This window comes from Spea bombifrons, chromosome 3 (assembly GCF_027358695.1).
Source record: "Spea bombifrons isolate aSpeBom1 chromosome 3, aSpeBom1.2.pri, whole genome shotgun sequence".
NCBI classification, from domain to species: domain Eukaryota; kingdom Metazoa; phylum Chordata; class Amphibia; order Anura; family Pelobatidae; genus Spea; species Spea bombifrons.
The window spans coordinates 28130232-28152650 of record NC_071089.1 but is presented as its reverse complement, the minus strand read 5'-3'; the positions used below and the strand labels follow the sequence as shown (position 1 = coordinate 28152650).

The following is a 22419-nucleotide window of genomic DNA, read 5'->3' as shown; positions in this document are numbered from 1 at the left end:
GGCTAGGAATGCCCATTCTTTAAATCACCTTCTGTCATTTTTGTCTTATTGGGCAGTACCCTTTATGGTCCCATTCGAAACTAGTCTGGAGCTTTATGCAGCTTTTAAATTGGCTAAGATTGCAAACGAAATAATTCAACACTCGCTTTAAATTCCTGCCACAATCGGCAGTGTATCCCACACTGAACGATTTAACCGAGGAGTGGTTTTCCACGCAAGAAAATCACACCGCCGGGAAACGAAACTGAATCTAACTACTCGGGCTTCCGGAAACTCAGAATACGGGCACAGGGCGTGTTCTCTCCTAGTTATTTCCGCATATTTAATGTTAACCCATTAAAAACCAAGGGGCATGCGGCCTGTGACTTGATCAGCGCAAGCAAAATGCTGCTGACGCCGGCAGCGAAGGGGTGAATCAGCTACAGGGCGTGGTGCAGCGGTGGGCGGTGGGCGGTGCATCGGTGGGCGGAGTCAGAGAGACGCGTTCACTCAATACCTGGCTGGTAGCTGCGGTGCATTGACTGCTGGTAAGTACTCTCTGGATAATTGGATATAGCGGAGCCATGGCTAAGTAAACATATTTATCAATCTATGTCTAATGCATGCGTATCTCTGACAGCTATTGGAAAGGTTATTCAATATGATCACTTGTTAGCTGACCAGTCCCCTTCCCTCCAGAGCCCTATAAATCAAATAAATTATAAGCTAGCTCACCCCACACTACAAAAAGGAATCCAAATAGGTTCCAGATCACCCCCTCCTTGCCCCTAGCTCTATGATGACACCCTCAAACAAAGAGGAAAAGGAAAGGAATAGCAAAATATTAATAAATGCAATTTTTGAAATTTAAACTACTGGACTAACACAGCTATCTCAAGACATATCGAGAGACATACATACATAAAGATGCTCATTAGCCCACCTGACCGGACACTGACTAATGAGAGTGTAGGACCAGACTTCATTTGCATTGCCATAAAGCAGTGCTCCTCAACCCTCTCCTCAAGGCACACCTAACAGTCCAGGATTCAGGCATTACTCATGTGTGTGTCTAAGGTGTTGCAAAATTACAAAACAAAAACACTGTAGACACACCTGTGTAATACCTAAACTGGACTGTTAGGTGTGCCTTGAGGAGAGGGTCGAGGAGCACCGCTGAGGATCAGCTCAGTGTGATGTTTGAGCAGGGAAAGTCAAAGAGTATCACAGGACAGCCTCCAGATCAGATTATCTAATGTTCAATAAATAAGCCAAAATTGTTGGAAGGTAGGAGAACTCAGGTATTAGTGAAGAAGTACTTGTAGTTTTTTTTATATCACAGACTGCCAGTTTAGGTTTATTTCTTTATAGCTTGCATTTTTATTTTATTCATTGTTTCCCACCGTTTTGTGGTGGGTCATCACCAGATGCCATACATGTTATTGTACATGGTGGAAACAGGGTGATTTGGGAGTTTATAATTATTTTAAGTATTGTGGATTGTGTTTGTTAACACTTTCAGTCTCAGTGATTTAAATAGTCATCATGATGGGGCAGCCTTCTGCGAGAATGTCCACATTTGCCCTGTAAATGATAGTTAAATCAGAGAGATTCCATGACTGTCTGACTTGTCCTATAATCTGCATGTTCTGCACTATACATTTTGTAGCATGAAAAGGCTCCTTCTTGTTACACACTAAAGGGCTCAGAATTACACAAAATTCTTATCATTAATAACCACTATTACTTTTTATATTATAGGGTTGTATTGGATGCTACATGTAGCTGACAGAATGATACAAACAACATACTGCTACAAGCTATACAAATGCTACAAAGTAACAAATATACACAACTTTTCTTGTGATAGTTAAGGGTTCATTCTTTAAAGCAGGAATTTGAGGGGAAGTTGCCACTACCTTTGAATTTGCAGTTCAGCAAGGTTAATGAGGTTGTTTTTGGCCTGTAAAAAAGGAAAGCTACTTAAACTTAGGGTTCTGGGAGGGGATACCGATTTTCAGTTTGCCTTCTTTTTGAGGTTGAAGTAGAATAATTTATGTATAGTGGAAATTTGTAATCAAAAGGGCATTACAGTCATCATATACATTCTAATGTATGTGATGTCCCCTAAATTACTAGTGTAAACATATTTAGAACCCCCCATATGCATTGTGCCTTTCCCCACCCCAGCCAAGCACATCCCCTGAATGTGATGTACTAGTCACCTTCAACTAAAGGTGCTTGGTTTTCCTGCCACTGATTAGCTGCTTCCAGCAGCCAATCACTGGCAAGAATCTTCAGACCATGGAGAAGGCAGGGAGCTGTAGCTTCTCCAAAAGGTAAGTGCTTTATTGTTATTGTAATTTTGTTCTTGTTGCAAGAATGCATGTTAAAGTAATCTTGTAAAATATATGACTCTTTTTGTGAGCAAAGACAATATTTCACTCAGTTCTTATGTTTTTAGGTTTTTCTTTTCTTTGTAATTTATAATTTCTGCCAAACTAATGGAACAACTAAACTGCAGAGGACAGCTCATTACGTATTGTGCTCACAACAATTTGGTGCTCAGATTTGATCAAACTTTACAAACTGGACAGCCTCATGATCCAATGTAAGTTTTTTTTTTGTGTGTGTGTGTGTGTGTGTGTGTAAACTTCCATAAATTAACAAGTTTTCCTTCTATTGCCATGGAGGTCTGCTAGTATAGTATTCTCTGCCTATCAGGAACAGGGCAGGGAAAAGGTCCTTTTGTATTCAGCATACATCTTCCAACCATGTTAGTTGGTATAATGCAATAAACAGAAGTGTTTACCTTTAGTGCTACATATCTTTATAGCTTCCTTGAGGTTCTACTTAGTGTGCTTGCCTACATGCCTTAGGGTACCTGATATTGTCTTGGCCTTAGATGTTAGAGCAGTCTCCAACACAGTGGCCCGAGAATAGTAAATATGGGTGAGGTGGTGAGACCTTAATCAGACTTGCCTGCAACAAGAGAAAAGCCATCACATGTGTCCCCCATCACATGTGTCCCTGCAGAGCAATATTTTGGGAAATTATTTGAATCCCAAAAACCATGTAAAAATAATTCCGATATAAATAAAAAATGTATTGTTCTAGGTTTACTGCTCGTGTTTATGTAAATGAAGAGCTACTTGGAGAAGCTCATGGGAAGAAGAAAAAAGAAGCAGAGAACAAAGCTGCCAGAAATGCTCTGAAAACACTAGAGAATCGTGAACTTCAAGCTTTGCCAGCAGTGAGTAAGGATGCATGTATCGTGCATTCATAGCCGTTAACATATTGGTAGGAGATTTCATTTAATGACAAATCTCAATTGCAAATTACAAACAAGAATGGAAAGGTACAACTTGGTATTCTACTTAATGAATCATCCCGTTAATTTACTGCCATCACCAGGAGTCTCCAGGGAGAGTTCCCAGCTATGCCTATCAGCCTGACAAATAAACCAATGGTGCAATCCATTTTACCGTGCTTCGGAATATGATGACGCTACATAAAACAATAAATAATAATCCCAATAGTTTTTTTGTTTTGACTTAATTCCACATTTTGCACCACAATCACTGTTCATGCAAAAAGTCCCGTGGGAAGCAAGGAATTTTATACCACATAAGCGAGGACCCTCTTAAAAGTCTATGGGCATGTTTTGCTGCCTCACTTATTCTTTTCTTTTCATGTTTTAGGCACTTAACCTAAGCGATCACCAGGAATCGAATACAAGGTAGTTTTGTTTCTTTAATGAGTTAAAAGTTGAATACCGTATTTATCGGCGTATAACACGCACTTTTTAAACCTAAATACGAAGCTGAAACCCTACCTGCGTGTTATACGCCGATAAATCCTAGAGCTGCACGATTTGCAGCGACGTCTCCCTCACTTCCGGACCTGGGGAGGGTGCGTGTTATACGCCGGTGCGTGTTATACACCAACAAGTACGGTACTATGTTCTTACAGTATATCCACACTGTTCACATGTTACTAATGCCTTGGAACATCTTAATTGTATAATTTGTAATCCATATAAATAAGAGTGTGGTATAAAGGGGTAGGGTAAAATGTGTTACAGAGGGTGGGTTAAAGCAACATTGTCACGTGTGTCGGGATATCAAGTTTGAGGCAAGAGAAAGCCTGGGTTAAGAAAGTCAAATCCTTTTTTTGTTTTCTTAGAGAATTTCACCCTTCAAAACCCAGTAACAATTTATGTATTCTGGACCATGACCAAGTATGATCCTTCAGAATAAAAACCATATCATTATAAACTGCAGAAAGGCACTATAGGCACTTTTTTTTTTCTTTGGGATTGACTACCTCTTATGTTGCTTATATCAGTATCATATGCCAGATGTGGGCAAAGTTAACCCCTGTCCATGTTGAGAGACATCATTGGGAGACATCATGTTTCTGAATAATTAATAAGCCAAATAATTTTTTTTAAGTATTATTAAAAATGTCTTTCTTTCCAAGGGAATCAGAAAAAAATGAAACAACTAATGGCTCTGCTCAAGGACCTCAGGTATATATTTTTATTTGCCTGCATAAATATCTATGTGTATATACTATTATGGTTATGCTATTATTATTTCTGGTTTTCTTATCCTATTTTGTCCTGTCTTACGCTCTGCTGTCAATCACCATGTAATTTCCTCCATTTTAAAATGCTAGTACTTGAAATAGCCATGGGGTGTCTAATTTTCAATTACAAAATGTCTGGTTTGATGGGGCAAATTGAATTGGCTGGGTTCAAAGAAGTCCCAAATAGGCCATGGGCGCAGATTCACCAAATTTTTTAAAAATGTGCACCTCCCAAATGTGGATTTTCAGCCCCCAAACAGCCCAACAAACCTATTAATTGATGGTATCACTGTACTTGAGATGTTGCTGAACACATATTGGGGTGCTGTTTACCCCAGGAGCTGTAAATTCATATCTATAGTAAAATGTGTGTAGGAAAAAACACACAAAGGATGATAGTAGAATTAGTGCATGCAAAGAGTTTAACTACCAGCATTTGAAATAGCCTGGGGTGACTAGTTGTCAGAAATATATAGTTCGATGGGCTAAACAGGATTTTCACGATGTTTTTTTTATAGTAAATTAGATATGATTAAAATAATGATCAGCCATTCTTGTCATGCAAAAAACCAATATATAATTGTGTGAGTTCAGTAAATGAGAGAGAAGAAAATTACAGCTAAACACAAACACTACAGGAAACAAAAGAAATAAAGCTCTGTTTGGGTGGTACACTATTTTTCTTTGGTATTGCTTTGTTAAAACCCTGGTTACTGTTGCATTGTATCTTTGATTGAATTCCTCTTGCTGAAAGAGATCCAATGAGATAGCATTTATCTTAATACAATGTAATAAATGAAAAAAAATATATTTTTCCAGACATATTAAAACCTTTGAGCCAGGGTTAAAACTGGTGGTTAGGATCATATACCACCACACATCTTGTTACTGCACCCAAGCCTTTCTGGGTAAAACGCCAGTCCTAACCTCTCGACTGCAGGATCAATGCCATGATTTGGGTGGAAAGGGGATGCAGTTGATGGGGATACTTCTGTAGGGACCATCATCATACAGGGGTACAGGAGTGATAAAGATAACATATGGCAACCTGATGAATTTAAAATGAACATCGGTTTTATATATATTGTTTTGTTTTGTTATGTTGTACAATTTATAATGTGTCTCAGATTCTTAGAGCCTGTCCTTCAAAGTCTGCTGAAGAGAGGCATTCTGGTAGCTGGATGTGGTCTTCAATTGGCCACAAGTGTACATAGCATAAAGCTGTCCTGAATTTAAGATGAGACCGGGGACTGATTAAGATGTGTTTCAATAAAAGGTAGTCTAACACAATTATATTCTCATTTCACACGTGGGTCAGGCTCAACCAAACTATGTTGGAATATTCAATCAATTTTGCCAGAAGAAAGGATGGGGAGGTGCAGGTTTCCGTGACACTGGTTGCCGAGGACCACCACATTTTCAAGAGTAAGTAGAATAAAATCAGTAACTATATCAACATACAAGAAAAGCTACCGGTATATTTACAACAGTGACAATATACTCCAGTTTAGATTTCTAACACAAAATCCTACATTTTATAACTGTGTACATTAAAGAAACCCATGGACATATAAAAATAAGCAGTCTATGCTAGAAACCCACTTTCTGTCTATGTCAAAGGACCTGGTGTCTAAATGTCCTTTTCTAAGGATCTGCAGAACTATCTCTTCGCATAGTCCCAATTTTATAACATTGCTGATTGGTTCAGGAAGCATTTTTTAAATGAAAGCTTCGTGACATAGATATTAGCATACCTAAGGTGAAGGAACATTGACAGACAATTGTTGTTAGTAATTTGACTATATATATATATAATATATATATATATATATATATATATATGTTTAAATATTTAATATGTGTCACGTACAAGTAATTGGAGAAACCGTGTTCAGGTAGGACTCCAGGACAGAACAGTTCATCGGCTGCGGTGGAGGTGGCCGTGCGTTGGAGGGGGGTCTCCCTCTCCTCCGTGGCGGTTGCAGTGGAGGTGGCCGTGTGTTGGAGGGGGGTCTCCCTCTCCTTCGTGGCGGCTGTTGTGGCAACGTGGGAGCCGAGGACAGGTGAGTAACAATATGTCTAAAATATTTTAATAATGGTTATTTTAATTAATGTAATTATGGTATGTTTAAAGGTGGACTGTTACTTTCAAGCTTTTGTAGTAAAATATATTTTTATGTAATTTTTTTTTGCCATCTCAGGAGAATTGCATTCAACTATTTGTGATAGATTTAAATATAGCAATCAATCAATTGTTTCTAAACATAGGTTAGTGGTAAAGAAACAGCAGTTATAGCAAACCCCTCTAAAATCAGGAAACAACTCTGCAATCATCTAAACTTGCTATTTACAAAATTTTATAAAATCTAGATGGAAATTATGTGGTATGAGTGGTATAAACAGTTCACTTTCTTTTGCATTTTTAGATTTTTTGTAAGGGCGACAAATGGTATAAAAGACTTCCCGGAAGCAAAAGGAAAAAGTAAAAAGCAAGCAAAACATAAGGCTGCGTTTCTGGCTATATTAGAGTTGAAAAGAGACCATCCACCAGATATTCTGGTACAATATTGTTATCATTTATGTGAAATGAATCTATGATATACGCTCATTGACTATATAATAGGCACACGTTGATTGTTAACACAAGTAGCCAAATAACACATTTTTGGCATACATTTACGTATACACTGTATATACAGTGTAGTTATAGATATACTAGTGTATATGCCTGTCATTAAAACTGCATGCGCTTTTTATTCCCTCCTCTTATTTCTCTTTTTTTTTTATTCCCTCCCTATCTCTTTCTTTACTTATATATCCCTTCCATGTTTTGATTGTTAAGACAAGTAGCCAAATAACACATTTTGGAACACGTGTATGTATGTATGTATATACAGAACTGAGAGGGCACCAGGCTGAATAGCCAGGCAGTGGAGGGGAGCAGAGGTATATGGAATAAAAGCAATACGTGGAAATCACTTATCCCTAGTGAAATGATGGGTACACTCTGATACATTGCAAGCTTTTTTCCTTCTGTGCCAGTTTGTCTTTGTGTGCACTATATAATCTGTTGGTGCCCTTTAAATAAATAGCAATCCACAATAAACCAGGTTACTAGTATTCAGTGTGAGGTTAGGCTCAGTATTACCGGTATTTTAGAATAACGGACTGAAGTTATGATTTCCACTATAGTTATTAACAAGTCTTAAATGATCTACAAAATGTAAGATACAGACACCAAGATTTCATAATGAGGCATGTAAAGTGAAAATTTTAACATTTTTAAGTGACTTTTTCTAGGATGTTGTGCAATGTTCATTCACAAACAGATTTACTGAAACTAAGCTTTTGTACATTCACAGCTACAGTCAGTCATTCCAGAATCCTACGTAGATGAATCTGGCTCTGAAACGCCCGGAAGGTATTTCCGATATTCAAACGCTAAAAGGGAATGTATGACATCCAACTTTTCATTACAATTTTTAATAAAAATAAAAATTGCACAAAATAACACATAAGGGTTTGAACTCCAATATACCCACAAGTTCAATAAAATCTTTGCAGGGGAAACTTGGCCATTATTGGCCCAGTGAGCCCCACAGATTGTCTTGTTATTTAACATAATAACTATATCACTTAATATAAGAAATATATTTGGATATTGCTGATGTCTCAAATGTAAATCTTTTTGTTGAATTGTAACCATGTCAAGTTAATTTAAACCTGATTTTAATATATTGATAGATCACTATTCATAATAATGCTTGTGTTGTTATTACACTGAAAAAATGCTGTGATCATTTTTAATGTTTTCTAGCACTGACAGCGTTCACTTAGACTCGGGAAATGGCCATACAGGGACAGCAGGTACAGATGTTAAGGTAATCCATATATCTAGAATTGTTTTATATGCAACACAATAATAATAACTTCAACACAAAAAATTAAATTATAGGCTTTGAATGATAATTGCGGATGGATTTCCAGCTCTGTCCCAGCTGACCCAGCAATCTTATCAGCTATACAATTGTATATTATATAGTTGGTATTAGATTCTCCTAATAATTTTGATATTGCTTAAAAGCTTTATATACAATTTTTTAGGCAAATTCAAATAGAAATACAACAGTGTTTTGATTCTTACTGTTTTTTTCCACAGGTCTCCTTTGGTTCCAGTACAAGTGGAATTCCCTCTACCCCCGAGATGCCAGAAGAGTATGGTTATGTTTTTTAATAGTTAATTTACGCTACTTTTAGATAAATATTAGGATGGAAGGGGCTATATAGCTTTGTGACTTTAAGATTCAACGATAATTGTCCTACAGCTATGTAAATGAAAGAGTAAAAGGATCAGACGTGCCCTTTTATCTGGGATCCATTCCTTGTCTTTCACTTTTCACAAAAAAACAAAAGGAAATGCGCTCGCTTTTTCAGTGGCATCTGGATTGAATGTTTAGGTGCCCTGTCATGGCATAATTACTGTTGCCTGCTAAACAAGAAGGCCTTAGCAGTTCTCAAGTGTGGTTTTAGTAGAACATACTAGATGACACAGAAAGTTAGAGACATTTAATTTAATTAACATACCCGCCAGCTTCCAAGGGTAGGTTACCCAAAGCTTTCCTTCCGGGTGAGTGGTTTCAACTAGCGGGCGGCCAAAACACAGCTCCCCTTCCCAGATCAGGAAAATAATGACCTGGAGACTCCAGGTCAAACAAGGGTATGTCAAACAACCTAAAACTGACCAACACTGCTGTTTTATTAACAACAAATATTTTAAATGGGACACAATTAAAAATGTTGTTAACAGTCCTTAGGTTTTTATGTGAATGCTGAAGTATTTGTTTCCTGATTAACACTTTACTGATGCTAAAAAAAAATAGGTAGTGAAGTATACATGCTAGACAAATTTTGATGTCTAGCTTGTGCGTAGACAACCTCTGCTGCTGCTCACCTCTTCCGCCGAGGCTTCTATGGGTGCTCTCTTATAGAAGCCCCGGCAGAAGTGATAAAATAGAAACTACCTATGATAATAATAATCAAGGACCATGGCCACAGAATAGAGCATGTTAGGATGTATTTATTTCCATTTACATTCAAAGCAGGTTACAATGGGTTTAAAGGGGCCAATCTTAAGCCCTCAAATCAAGGATATGGCAGATCAGTTGTAGGTTTAAAATAAATTTTTTAAAAAAAGATTCCTAATGTTGTTGTCTAACTTTACTTGGGATTTAGGGATTGAAATTTTGGAGCATGGTGGATTTTTTACAGGGACATTTATAGAAGATACTTTATGTACCATAGGGCTTCACTGGTTCCCTGGTTAGTGCAAAATTGGAAAGAGCCAAACTGGGTTTTTTTGCCTTCTTTTGGATCAACAGCAACAAATTAACAGATATAGGAAAGGCTGAACTTGATGGACGCATGTCTTTTTTTCAGCCTATATAACGATGTAACTATGTAACTAAAGCCAGTGGTTCCCTACATGATACCATGTAAGCAAGTCTGGTGAAAAGACACATCTAATCACCCTAGAATGGAGCAATCCAAAACAAGTAACTCCATTGTTAACAGGCAGCTACAGGGACAAAAGGTGCAAAATTACCAGTGCTCAACACCAAACCTAGTTACAGAACTATATTTTCATCAAAGCACATTATCACAACCTCTGAGTTATGACATTCATCCATTTATTTGGTTTGGTATTGAGTAGATATTTTTTTTCTCCTTTTTTAGAAAATAATTCGGTCAACGCTCCTTTGTACCATGGAGGAATATAGTCAATTTTCCATCTGCTTAAAAGCAGCAGGCAGTGTAGTGTATTCACTAAAACATCACAGGGGAGATGGACATTTAAACTCTGTTCTTAATGTTCATTATGAAGGGATAATTTTGTTTCACTTCTCTTGGCAGAATTGGTGAGCTCTCCCTATATAATGCATTGTTGATATAGGAAGATTGTTGAAAGCCAATTGACATTATGCGTTAATTAGAAGCATTACCCGGTCTTCATAATGGCTAGTGAAATATATGATTTAACACCTACAAATTCCCAGTTCAGTGAATGTACCACAACATTTTCTTAATGACAACAATTTTCTTACAGCTGTTCTAATGAAGTATCCATTTGTTTCCTTAGCCCACTTAAAGGCTTTGACAACATAACGAATCTTGATAAAGGTGGATTTGGAAATGTTTTTAAAGCAAGAAAAATATTGGACAAAAAGTTTTATGCTGTGAAAAGAGTAGCATTAAAAAAAGAGTAAGTATTAATGTCTTCCCAAAAATGTATTCATGTGTTCGAGGCCGTTCTTCTCTTCGTAGACTAGTTTATTATTAAATCAAATCGTAATCCTTGTTTGCTGGTTCTTGTTTGGCCAAGTGTGGTAGAGCTTTGTCACTGGTGTAATTGCTCCTTGAAAGTTTTTGTTATCTGTGTTTATAAGTATTAAATTGACAATGAGCTGTGCCATTGTTTTACATATACATCACAACACCAACTAAAGGTTAAAGAGAGTGAGGGATAACTGCTCCTCCTCAATTTAAACCTTCAACATACAATTATCCATCTCTTTAAAGTCATTTTGATCATTACAACAATTGACAGAGCATTTAACATCACATTCCTACAAAGCACTGTAACGGGAACCAGGGGGTCTAATAGGACACCCTTACAAGATGGGTAGCCACTCCAGTTCTCAGAGTATAGGTGCTCCTCCAGGGGGAAAAATATCTCCCAAAGAACTGTACCACCAGTCATGAGACGAGATACCAGTTAGGATGCAAGAGAACACACTTTCTCGGGACTGGGCAGGGGAGGGGAAATTGACAAACATAATAACCAGGAAAGAATGACCATAATTAACACATAACACAATAGCAAGGCGTTCTAAATACAGCATCAGCAACATACTAATCTCATCACACATACAACAATGGCAGAGGAGAAGGGATTATGGAAGTAAATCTTAATACACTTTGAAATGGAAAAAAAGAGGGTCAGTGCAAGTCAGTGTATAATTGCAGTCCCAATAATTTGAATATACCAGTGCATTGTGATCAGTCCAGGAAGGTGGTAGAGGCCACGTAAGGAAAGCACTTAGGGAGTCTAGTCCAAGGATTGATCATAGCAACCCTGACATTTTGAATCTTTGGGATATAGTAGGCTTGTAGCTTTATAAAACTGATACCTCTGGGCTGGATTTCAAATTATTCACACTAGGGTCTCACTTTTAGGAGCATGTAACCAAATAAATACCGTATTTGCTCGATTATAAGACGACCCCGATTATAAGACGACCCCCCAAAATCAAAATATTAATTTAGGAAAAAAACAAAAAGCCTGAATATAAGACGACCCTATAGGAAAAAAGTTTTACCAGTAAATATTAATTCATGTAAATTATTTTTTCATGTTTAATAAAAGCTATGATTGAGAAAAATATATTTTTTAAATTTCCTTTTATTTGCCAACCTGCCCCCCCCAGTTATGCCACTCTGCCCCCAGAAATGCTTTATACCCCCCTATTTGCCACTCTGCCCCATGATATGCCTTATACCCCTATATGCCACTCTGGCATATAGGGGGTTAAAAGGCATATCATGGGGCTGAGTGGCATATAGGGGGTTAAAATGCATTTCTGGAGGTATATAGGCATATCATGGGGCTGAGTGGCATATAGGGGGTTAAAATGCATTTCTGGAGGTCCAGAAATGCATTTTAACCCCCTATATGCCACTCAGCCCCATGATATGCCTTTTAACCCAGCATGTACTGGCTGCCTTGGCTTGATAGGAGTGTGATTGCTGTTAGCAGTTTGATATATATATATCAAACTGCTAACAGCAATCACACTCCTATCAAGCCAAGGCAGCCAGTACATGCTGGAACCTGGGGATGATAGTAGTGGGATTACAGCCTCCCTATGCCATGCTACAACCCCCACCCCCCTTACACATCCATGCTATCACACACAAACACATTTAAATACTCATTCATTCCATTAATCACACATACTTCACACATTAAACACACATTAATCACACATACTTACCCAAAAACCCTCCCCCACCCCCTTACCTGAACTGCAGATCTCTCACTCGAAGACTTCTGCAGGGGACCGGCTGTAGAGCAACTTCTCTGGCCCCGCCCACAGAGGAGGGAGGGGGAGATAGAGCTCTGTGAGGACGCTGCAAGCTTCCTGTCCTCCTGCTTCTAACAGAAGAGACGCTGCTCGCGACCGGTAAGCAGCATGGCCCCAGCAGACATTTTTTGGGGGGTCTGAGAAGACGACCCCGATTATAAGACGAGGGGTATTTTTCAGAGCATTTGCTCTGGAAAAAACCTCGTCTTATAATCGAGCAAATACGGTATTTGTAAATATTGATTCTGCTTTTGTCATGCCGCAATATCTTAAACGTATATTTGTTCTTAGAAGCAGCTGTGATTTAAATCTGGGCCAGCACAACCAAAACTTCATTGGAATCTCAATGGTCTGGCAGGAGTGTTCCTTTTTTAGTTAATTGACTTGATAATGGAACAGTTGGTTCCAGGCATACATGGGGAACTTGCCTAAGTGGAGTGTGGGTAGGACTAGACATGCATTGGACACAGCTACATGTACATGAGGCAGGGCTAGCCTAAGACTGTCTTAAATTGTCTGGAAATAGGATGGAAAGTGAGCACAGTCGGTGACAGATCCTGACCTCGGCTGGTCAGAAGCATCCCCCCTTGCTACAGAAACGGTTGGGCGATCAACCCCCTAAGTGTCGTGCTGCACATTGGGTTGGATCTTTGAGATAACACTCCTTTTAATGTATTCAGATTGGATTTACCAGTGGTAATACACTGGCTGCCGGTTACTTGAGAGGAGATGGAACATTTTGGAAGACAATGAAATAAAGCTCAATGATGATGTTTATAGTACCAGGAAAGTGTTTAATTTTAATCTCCAAAGTAATTTAAAACTCACATTATAAAATGTATAAATGGTTAAGATTATGTCTTTTGATTTGTTTTCATTTAGAGCAACACTTTTGGAGGTCCAAGCTTTGGCAAACATGGATCATCCAAATATAGTTCGATATTACAATTCCTGGACAGCCAATGACTTCTCTTCAGGGTTCTGCTCTACCAGTAGTAGTAGCAGGTAAAGCACTATTCAATGTTTTTTTTATCATTTGGCATCTTAGAGGATTAATAACATTACTAGAAAAAACAGAAGTGTGGGTTTTCAATATCAACTGTTCAGTGACTAACATTTCATAATTCACGATTTAATAGCATTCACATGTGCTGATATGATCAAAATTCTAGGGGGACATCTGATAAGCTTCTTGATAGATTAGTGGACTGATTTTGAGGAACACCGGTCTGCAGTAGCATGTTCTTTGTTTTTTAGCCAGTGCCTACATCATCCCAACCTGCTGCTATGTGCAGTCCTTGGAGCATGGAAATGTGTTGCTAATGACCTGTACTATCTTAGCCCTTAACCAGAAGGGGACACAGAATTTAGGAGTTTGCTTTATTAAAAGACAAGAAATGGCATGTTCAAAGAGCTAATATAAAACAGCTTAATATTTAATGACGGGCAGGAAAAGTTTAGGAGTCATTGCTATCTGCTATAGGGGTTTCCTTGGACCTGCCATTGCTCCAGGAAGGGGGGGGGGACTAAATTGGTACAGTTGGTCCGTATTTCCTTTTTCATAAAACAAAATATTTTTATTTACAGTTAACTTTTAACAACATTTCCTCACTTGTTTATTTTTAGTGAAACTGAAACTAGTACTGGAAATACTATCAAAATGTCCCTTTTTATACAAATGGAATTATGTGAAGATGGTAATTTGAAGGAATGGATTGAAAGGATGCAAACAGTTGATAAGAACAAAAGTCTTGATGTATTTCAGCAGATTGTGGAAGGAGTTATATATATTCATTCCAACAACTTTATTCACAGAGACCTAAAAGTGGGTAACTTTTTAAAAAAATGTGTCACTACAGCTTATTTTGTAACAAAATTCATATTTAAGTGCGTTTTTACATTTTTCTTTAAAAAAAAAAATAATAATCTTGGGTTTGCTAGAACCTTGTGCTTTCTCCAAAATGTAACAAATACAAGCGTAGGTGGTAATATTAAAAGCTACAATTTTATGACAAGGGTTAGTGCCACCATCCTTTTATCAAAATAATAGTTTGCATGGAAAATATGATGGTGTTATATTAATGGTCACAAATATTTTGTTTCAGGGCAAGTACTACTTTATTTTAAAAATACATGGTATTTATATGGATAAAAAGGGGGGGGGTTTAAAAGTTTATATATATATATTAGGGCTGAAACAACTAATCGATAAAATCGATAATAATCGATAATGAAAATCGTTGTCAACTATTTTCATTATCGATTAATCGGATCGATTTTTATCGATTATAAAAAGAGGTTTTTTTCAGAGCAAATGCAATGAAAAACTCCTCTCCTTATATAATCCGACCTCAAACAGAGATCGGATTATAACACCGGAATCCAGATTCCCCGCTACGCTGCAGGGGACCTGGATTCCCCTCACTGTCGGCCGGTCTCTCACTTCCGTCTCTCTCCCCCTCCCATCTGCCTCCTCCCCCCTCCCATTCACCGCTCTGCCTCTCTACCCGGCACCGTTACTGACAGGCACTTTCCCTGCAGCTTCATAGAAGCCTCAGTGTAAGTGAAGGTGAGTAGCGGAGTCTGTCTGTGCGATGCAGACCCCCACCGGCTGACAGAGAATCATCCTCTCTGACAGCCGGTGAGGGTCTGCATCGCACAGACAGACTCCGTTACTGCCCTTCACTTACACTGTGGCTTCTATGAAGCTGCAGTGTAAGTGCCTTCAGTAACGGAGCCGGGTAGAGAGGCAGAGCGGTGTATGGGAGGGGGGAGGAGTCAGAGGGGTGCATGGGAGCCACCCTCCAATACACCACTCTGGCTCCTCCCCCTCTCATACGCCACTCTGCCTCTCTACCCGGCTCCCTGGTGTCTTGTCAGAAACGGAGGTTCACAGGAGGCAGAGTGGAATATGGGAGGGGGGAGGAGGCAGAGTGGAATATGGGAGGGGGGAGGAGGCAGCGTGGAGTATGGGAAGGGGGAGGAGGCAAAGTAGCATATGGGAGGGGGAGGAGCCAAAGTGATGTATGGGAGGGGAGGAGGCAGAGTGGAGTATGGGAGGGGGAGGAGCCAGAGCGGAGTATGGGGGGGAGGAGCCAGAGTGGTGTATGGGAGGAGGCAGAGTGGAGTATGGGAGGGGGAGGAGCCAAAGTGATGTATGGGAGGGGAGGAGGCAGAGTGGTATATGGGAGGGGGAGGAGCCAAAGTGATGTATGGGCGGGGGAGGAGGCAGAGTGGTGTATGGGAGGGGGGAGGAGGCAGAGTGGAGTATTAGAGGGGGGAGGAGCCAGAGTGGTGTATGGGAGGGGGAGGAGCCAGAGTGGTGTATGGGAGGGGGAGGAGCCAGAGTGGTGTATGGGTGAGTTATAGTGGTGTATGGGGGGTATTATGAATTTTTAGGGCATATAGGGGGTATAAGGCATATGGATATTAGGCATATCAGGGGGGCATAAACATATCTGGGGGTAAAAGGTATATCAGGGGGCTCAGTGGCATATAGGGGTATAAGACATATCGATATTAGGCATATCAGGGGGGCATAAAACAAATCTGGGGGTAAAAGGTATATCAGGGGGCTCAGTTGCATATCACTGGCATATAAGGAGTATAAGGCATATCAGGGGGCACAGTGGCATATCAGGGGGCACAGTGGAATCTGGCATATAAGAGGTATAAGGCATATATGGGGGCAGAGTGGCAAGCTGGGGGTCAGATGTGCATAACTGGGGGCAGTTTGGTAAATAAAAAAATTTAAACAAGGCTTTTTTCTCAGTTTTTATTAAATATGAAAAATAGTTAACATATGAATTAATATTTACTAATAACTTTGTATTAAAACCTAGTTTGAGAAACACTGTGTTTGGGTTCTTGTAGCTTTTATTATTATGTCAGTAAAATAAGAAGGTGAATAGAGAGAGGCCATTGCAATAAAGAGATGAAAGTGTAAATTGTACGTTTTTTATTGCAATTTTTCTTCAATTTAAAATAATGTATTTTTTTATCCGATTAATCGATTAATCGACAAAATAATCGGCCAACTAATCGATTATTAAAATAATCGTTAGTTGCAGCCCTAATATATATATATATATACCGTATTGGCTCGGATATAGGCCGCCCCCGTATATAGGCCGCACCCTAAAAGTTTGGTGTTTTTTTAAAGAAAAAGTTTTTTTTCTTTAAAAAAGCACCAAAAAAAACATGCTGCCACTCTGTCCCCCCCCGAGATATGCTGCTACTGTCCTCCATCCCCGAGATACGCTACCACTGTCCTCCCTCCCCGAGATACGCTGCCGCTGTCCTCCCTCCCCGCGATACGCTGCCGCTGTCCTCCCTCCCCGCGATACGCTGCCGCTGTCCTCCCTCCCCGCGATACGCTGCCGCTGTCCTCCCTCCCCGCGATACGCTGCCGCTGTCCTCCTCGACTTACCGGAGCAGACTCCCGGGTGTCTTGCGGGCCCGGCGAGGGACATCTACGCAATACGCGTATGCAACTTCCGGTACCGGTACCGGAAGTTGCATGCGCGTATTGCGTAGATGTCTCCCGCCGGCCCCGCAAGACACCCGGGAGTCTGCTCCGGTAAGTCGGGGGTGGGCAGAGGTAAAACGCTTAGATAACCTCTCGTGCCGGCACCCCCCCCCCGTGGGAAGTGCTGGCAGGGGAGGCTGTCTGAGCGTATCGGGGAGAAGGATGCAGGTCCCCTGCACCGCTGCGGGGGATCTGTATCTTAACCCCGCTGCCTGCCCGGCGCCCGGGACTGCATGTCCCGGGCGTCAGGCTCTAGACCCCGAATATAGGCCGCACCCCCACTTTAAAAACTTAAAGTGGGGGAAAAAAGTGCGGCCTATATTCGAGCCAATACGGTATATATATAATGTCTACAAACAAAAAACTAAAAATAAATGTGCGCTTTATGTCACAAAGTGTATTATAACCGAAAAGGTTGTCACTTCAATTTGTTAAAAAATATTATAACCTGAAAGGTTTGTTGCTGCTGTTGAGTTTCTCAATTGTTTGAGATATATATGTCTGTTGCTACCAGCGGCATATTCTGGCCTAGGCTAGGTGTTCCAGAGTCGTGACAGGCCCTTTGCTACAAAACTGGGGGTAGGCCACCCTATCAGGTGTTCCACTGCTGCTTGGGCTGGTTTGCAAAAATCTCTATCTATAATTTATATAGTGTTTCTGTTACACAAAAAAGCTAAATTGGAATTTAGCTAATATTTTGTTTCAACCCTGTATGTTACAGCCAGCAAATATATTATTTTCTAAGAAGAAGGTTAAAATAGGTGACTTTGGATTGGTGGCTCAGATCAAAGTTGAACAGGAGATTCAGGCACTGCAGCGTACGCAGGGCGCTGGAACACCAATGTATATGGCCCCAGAGCAGGTGAGTATGTGTTATATTTACATGAGGGAAGCAGGCCCTAAGGGGGAAATTAAATATGGTGATAAAATAAGGCAGCCTTAAAATAAAACAAATGTAGCTGACCGTAGATAACAGAATTCTGTTAACCTTTTTTTCCAGTCAGGAAGCTTTTATGAAAATGAAGTTGATATCTTTCCATTAGGACTAATACTGTTTCAACTATTGTGGATATTTAAAACTTTCCATGAGGTAAGTTTTATTGTTCAGGTAATTGGACCTCTTTATGAGTTTCTTTGTTCAAGTTTGAATTTGTCACCCTATGTACTGTATAAAGTAAGCATTAGATTCCCTGGTTACTGGTAAGAAATGGCAGGAATCAGAGTGACAGACCTTGCTTCTTGTTGGTTCATTCTTACTTTAACTAGTGTATGTACCCATCATTGCTTTTCTCTCTCAATTCCTCCTTGTTACATCTCTCCCTTCCTCTCCATTTGTTTCATTATCTCTGTCTTTCTTGTTCTGTCTTCTTTTCCTTTTCTCACTCCTCTGCTTTCTTTTTCCATTTTTTTTTCATTCTTTCTTCCTAGTTTTCTCTCTTTACCTTTCTTTTATCTGGGTAAAATGGTAACACTGTATAAACTGGTGATCATACATGCATAGGCATTTGGCACCCTAGTTACTGGTAACAAATGGCAGGGATCAGAGTGACCAATCTTGCTTCTTGTTAGTCCATTGTTACTTTACTGTACCCATCATTACTTCTTTCTCTCAATTCCTCTTTCTACCTATCTTGCTCTCTCTCCCTCTTTCTTTTGTCTCTCCCTATCTTTTGTTCTATCCCTTCCTCTCCCCTCGTTTCCTTCTCATTCCCTCTTTTTTTCTCTCATTCCCCCACTTTCTCTTTTCCTTCCACTTTCTCTTTTCCTTCCACTTTCTCTTTTCCTTCCACTTTCTTTCTTCTCTCTATTTCTCCTTTTTCCTTCTCACGCCTCTGTTTTTGTTTTGTTTTTCACTCATTTATATCACCTGGCACACAAGCACACTTAAAACCTTAAATACACATATACACTTCCCCAACACCTATATGGGTATCTGGCAACTCCAGCTGTGCTATGCTACCCGTACTGTGCATTTTTATATCTGCCTATACCTGAGCCTTCTCTCTGTTGGGATCATCAAACTCCCAGTTTGCCAAGTTGCTAGGTGCTTCAGGGTGAAGAACTCCAGCGGTGAGTGCTCCTGGGTCACAGCAGTTTCTATTTAAACACTGTTCAGCCACTGCTTTTTTATTCTCTATGCCTATGCTGTTATCTGGCATTTCTGATTATTCTGTTCGATGTCAGCTTGTCCTACTGAACTCTCCCCATGTAGTCTGTGGCCCTGATATTCATATTTAAAGCATTTTAGCATAGTTTAATCCCTTCACGACAATTGACGGTGCGGGCACGTCACGCAAAAACATTCAGTTAACGAGAATTGACATGCCAAGGTCGTCATGACTTAAAATGGTTTGCCACTCGCAAGATGGCAGTCCTTTGGAAAAACGTAAATTCATACCTGAAGTAAAATGTGTGTGGGAGAAAACGCAAAGACTACCACAAAGTTTGACAAAGACTGGTGGTAGAAATAGTGCATGGAAAGAGTTAAAATACTAGCATTTGAAATACCCTGGGATGTCTAGTCTTCAAAAATATATGGTTTGTTTGGGTAAATTACATTGGCCGGCCTCAAAGATAACCAAAATAGTACATGGAGGCAGAATTACCAGATTCAGAAACAATTGTTTTAAAATATCAAAACGCTACTTGTACTTATTGCCTCATAACGTGCAGAAAAAAAGCAAAAAAAACATTGGGTATTTCTAAACTCAGGACAAATAGTAGAATCTATTTAGCAGGTTTTTTCATTCGTTTGTATAGACGAGTAAAAGATTTTTCAAGTAAAACTCAGTCCTTTTTTCTCAATTTTTGTTACCAAGTCCAAAAAAGTCCAATTTTTGTTACCAAAAAAGTGTATTTTCTGAAAAATACTGTAGCATTTCAGTGACTCCTTGGAATATTATTTTGTTGACTTGTATTATGTTTCTTTTTCACTTTGGATATTCCTATCTACCTCTCTAGGTGTGGCCAAATCTACGGAAAGGCCAGTTGCCAGAAAAGTTTGAAAAGCAGTACCCCTTTGAGGTAATTTTTTGTTTATATATTTATTTTTCTGTTCTTTTGCTTTTCATATTTTATTAATAAACTTTCTCCCATCCAGGAAGCCATAATCAGAAAGATGCTATCAAATGATCCTAAAAAGAGACCCACAGCTATTAAGTTAAAGGAACTGCTTGACATAAAGCATCATTTTGATAACAAAACTTGCTAACCAAGACAAATCCTATGTGTCAGATATTGATTGCACGTAGCATTTTTACTGTTGGGACCTTGTTTTTATATATACTGATCTCTGCAGATACAACAGTTTCTGGCTCCTAAAACAATCATCATTAACAAATAGAACATTGAGAGCAACTGCTCCCATTCATTATGTCATCTATTATGACAAGACCCACACAAATAAGAAAGCTGGTCTCTTCCAGCCTCCAATCCTCTAAGCCCAGGGATCACATAATGGGACACACTCCATCATTATATATCTACAAGTCACCTTGGGTCTCCAACTACAGTGAAATGCAAAGGACAAATCAGAAACTCAAGACCACTATCTCTACATCTGACTGAATATGAATACGAAACTGCTTCCTCTTCTAAACCATTGATGATGAAGAAATTTTGAATTTTATATGGTCACCTCCGGATCAATGCTTGTTGGAACTCAAATGCATTTTTACAAATTCACAGTATAAGCCACCTGCAAGTTATCATAAAGTTTATCATAAACATTTCATGGACACAATAAAAATCCTAAGAATTTACTGCAAACACCCAACTGTAAATTATAATTTTAACAAAATATTAATCTCCCTGGTCTATTTTGCTCTGGTTGCTGCAGATAACATCCCCATCTAGGGGTGGGGTTTCAGTTTGCTGTGATATATTCAGCTTGGCTACACCTCACAGTCAATGATATGTCCCCTTCAGCATACCAAGTAGACTTGGGCACCAGGCAAAAAAAAAAAATCTTCGTATGCCGCGAATATTCGCCTGTTCCTGTCTTCTCCTCGGGCGAATATTCGTGGACATTCTTCGTGTTCGTTTTTTCTTCATTTTTTTCCGGTTAAGGGGTTAATACGGGGTTAACGCGTACTGCAGCAGCTCTGGCGCCAGGAGTTTAAATGTCCGTATGAGCAACTCTATTGGTCATCAGCAGGGGGCTCGACCATTGGCAGACGAGCCCCGTGCTGGCGACCAATAGGGTCGCTCGTACAGACTTTTAAACTGGTGCCGTAACTTGTCCGGCAGATACCATTGGCCTCCCTGTTCTATCAGTTAAATGTCCGTACAAGCGACCAATAAAGTCGCTTGTATGGACATTTAACTGATAGAACAGGGAGACCAGTGGGATCTGCTGGGCAAGTTGCTGCATTAGGATTTTAAAAGTCTGTACGAGCGACTCTGTTGGTCGCTTGTACAGACTTTTAGGCTCCTGGTGCCGTAACTTGTTGCACCTTAAGGGGTTAAGGGGTGCGTTAGATAACGGGAGCGGAAATCCGTAGGTTAAAGGGCCGTGCAAGCGACCAATCCCGCTCTAACGCAGCATCGAAGGGGTTAACGGGAGCGTAAATCCATAGGGTCGCTGTCAGGGATTACAAAGACCGTGCGAGTGAGCCTATTGGTCACTTGCAGGGTCTTCCTATGGCATCAACCAATTGGTTGATTCATTCGCACTGCCCTGTAACCCGTAACGGCGAACCTACGGATTTCCACTTCCGTCAATCCCGTGATGCCGCGAAGACAAGGTAAGCTAGATGGGGAGGGGACCGGGGAGAGTAGTAGACGAAGACGATCATGAAGATCTTCGTGGTGTGTGTCTTCGTCTTCGCCTACGTTTTACCGCTGCCGTCTTCTCTTCGTCGTGTCTTGGGAACGAACACGAAAACGCACTCTTCGTGTTCGTTTTCATGTTTGCCCGAAGACGAATGCACAAGTCTAATACCAAGACGTTTTGGACAATGCTATACTTCCAACTTTATGGGAACAGTTTGGGCAAGGCCCTTTACTGTTCCAGTCCCAGTACACAAAGCAAGGTCCATAAAAACATGGTTGGATGTGGAAAAACTTGACTGACCCACACAGAGCCCTGACCTTAACCTCATCGAACACTTTTGGGGTGAACTGGAAGGGAGATTGCGAGCCAGACCTTCTCGCCCAACATCAGTGCCTGACCTCACAAAT

The 22419-nt window shown here is 40.0% G+C and overlaps 1 protein-coding gene across 2 annotated transcripts; it reads left to right on the top strand.

Annotated features, from left to right (window-relative positions):
• The first annotated feature begins 450 nt into the window (after window positions 1–450).
• Window positions 451–21007, top strand: LOC128484230 (interferon-induced, double-stranded RNA-activated protein kinase-like). Of its 2 annotated transcripts, none has more exons than XM_053460554.1 (17): window positions 451–527; window positions 2444–2590; window positions 3097–3232; window positions 3681–3718; window positions 4462–4510; window positions 5888–5994; window positions 6996–7128; window positions 7932–7990; window positions 8387–8450; window positions 8729–8784; window positions 10706–10828; window positions 13593–13715; window positions 14337–14535; window positions 17960–18100; window positions 18239–18328; window positions 20200–20262; window positions 20339–21007. In XM_053460554.1, the coding sequence occupies exons 2-17, from the start codon at window positions 2484–2486 to the stop codon at window positions 20447–20449; spliced, it is 1599 nt and encodes a 532-aa protein (XP_053316529.1). In that variant the 5' UTR covers window positions 451–527; window positions 2444–2483; the 3' UTR covers window positions 20450–21007. The 2 variants fall into 2 exon arrangements, with proteins under 2 accessions (XP_053316529.1, XP_053316528.1); XM_053460553.1 differs by having other exon boundaries at window positions 10673–10828.
• Window positions 21008–22419: the final 1412 nt, after the last annotated feature.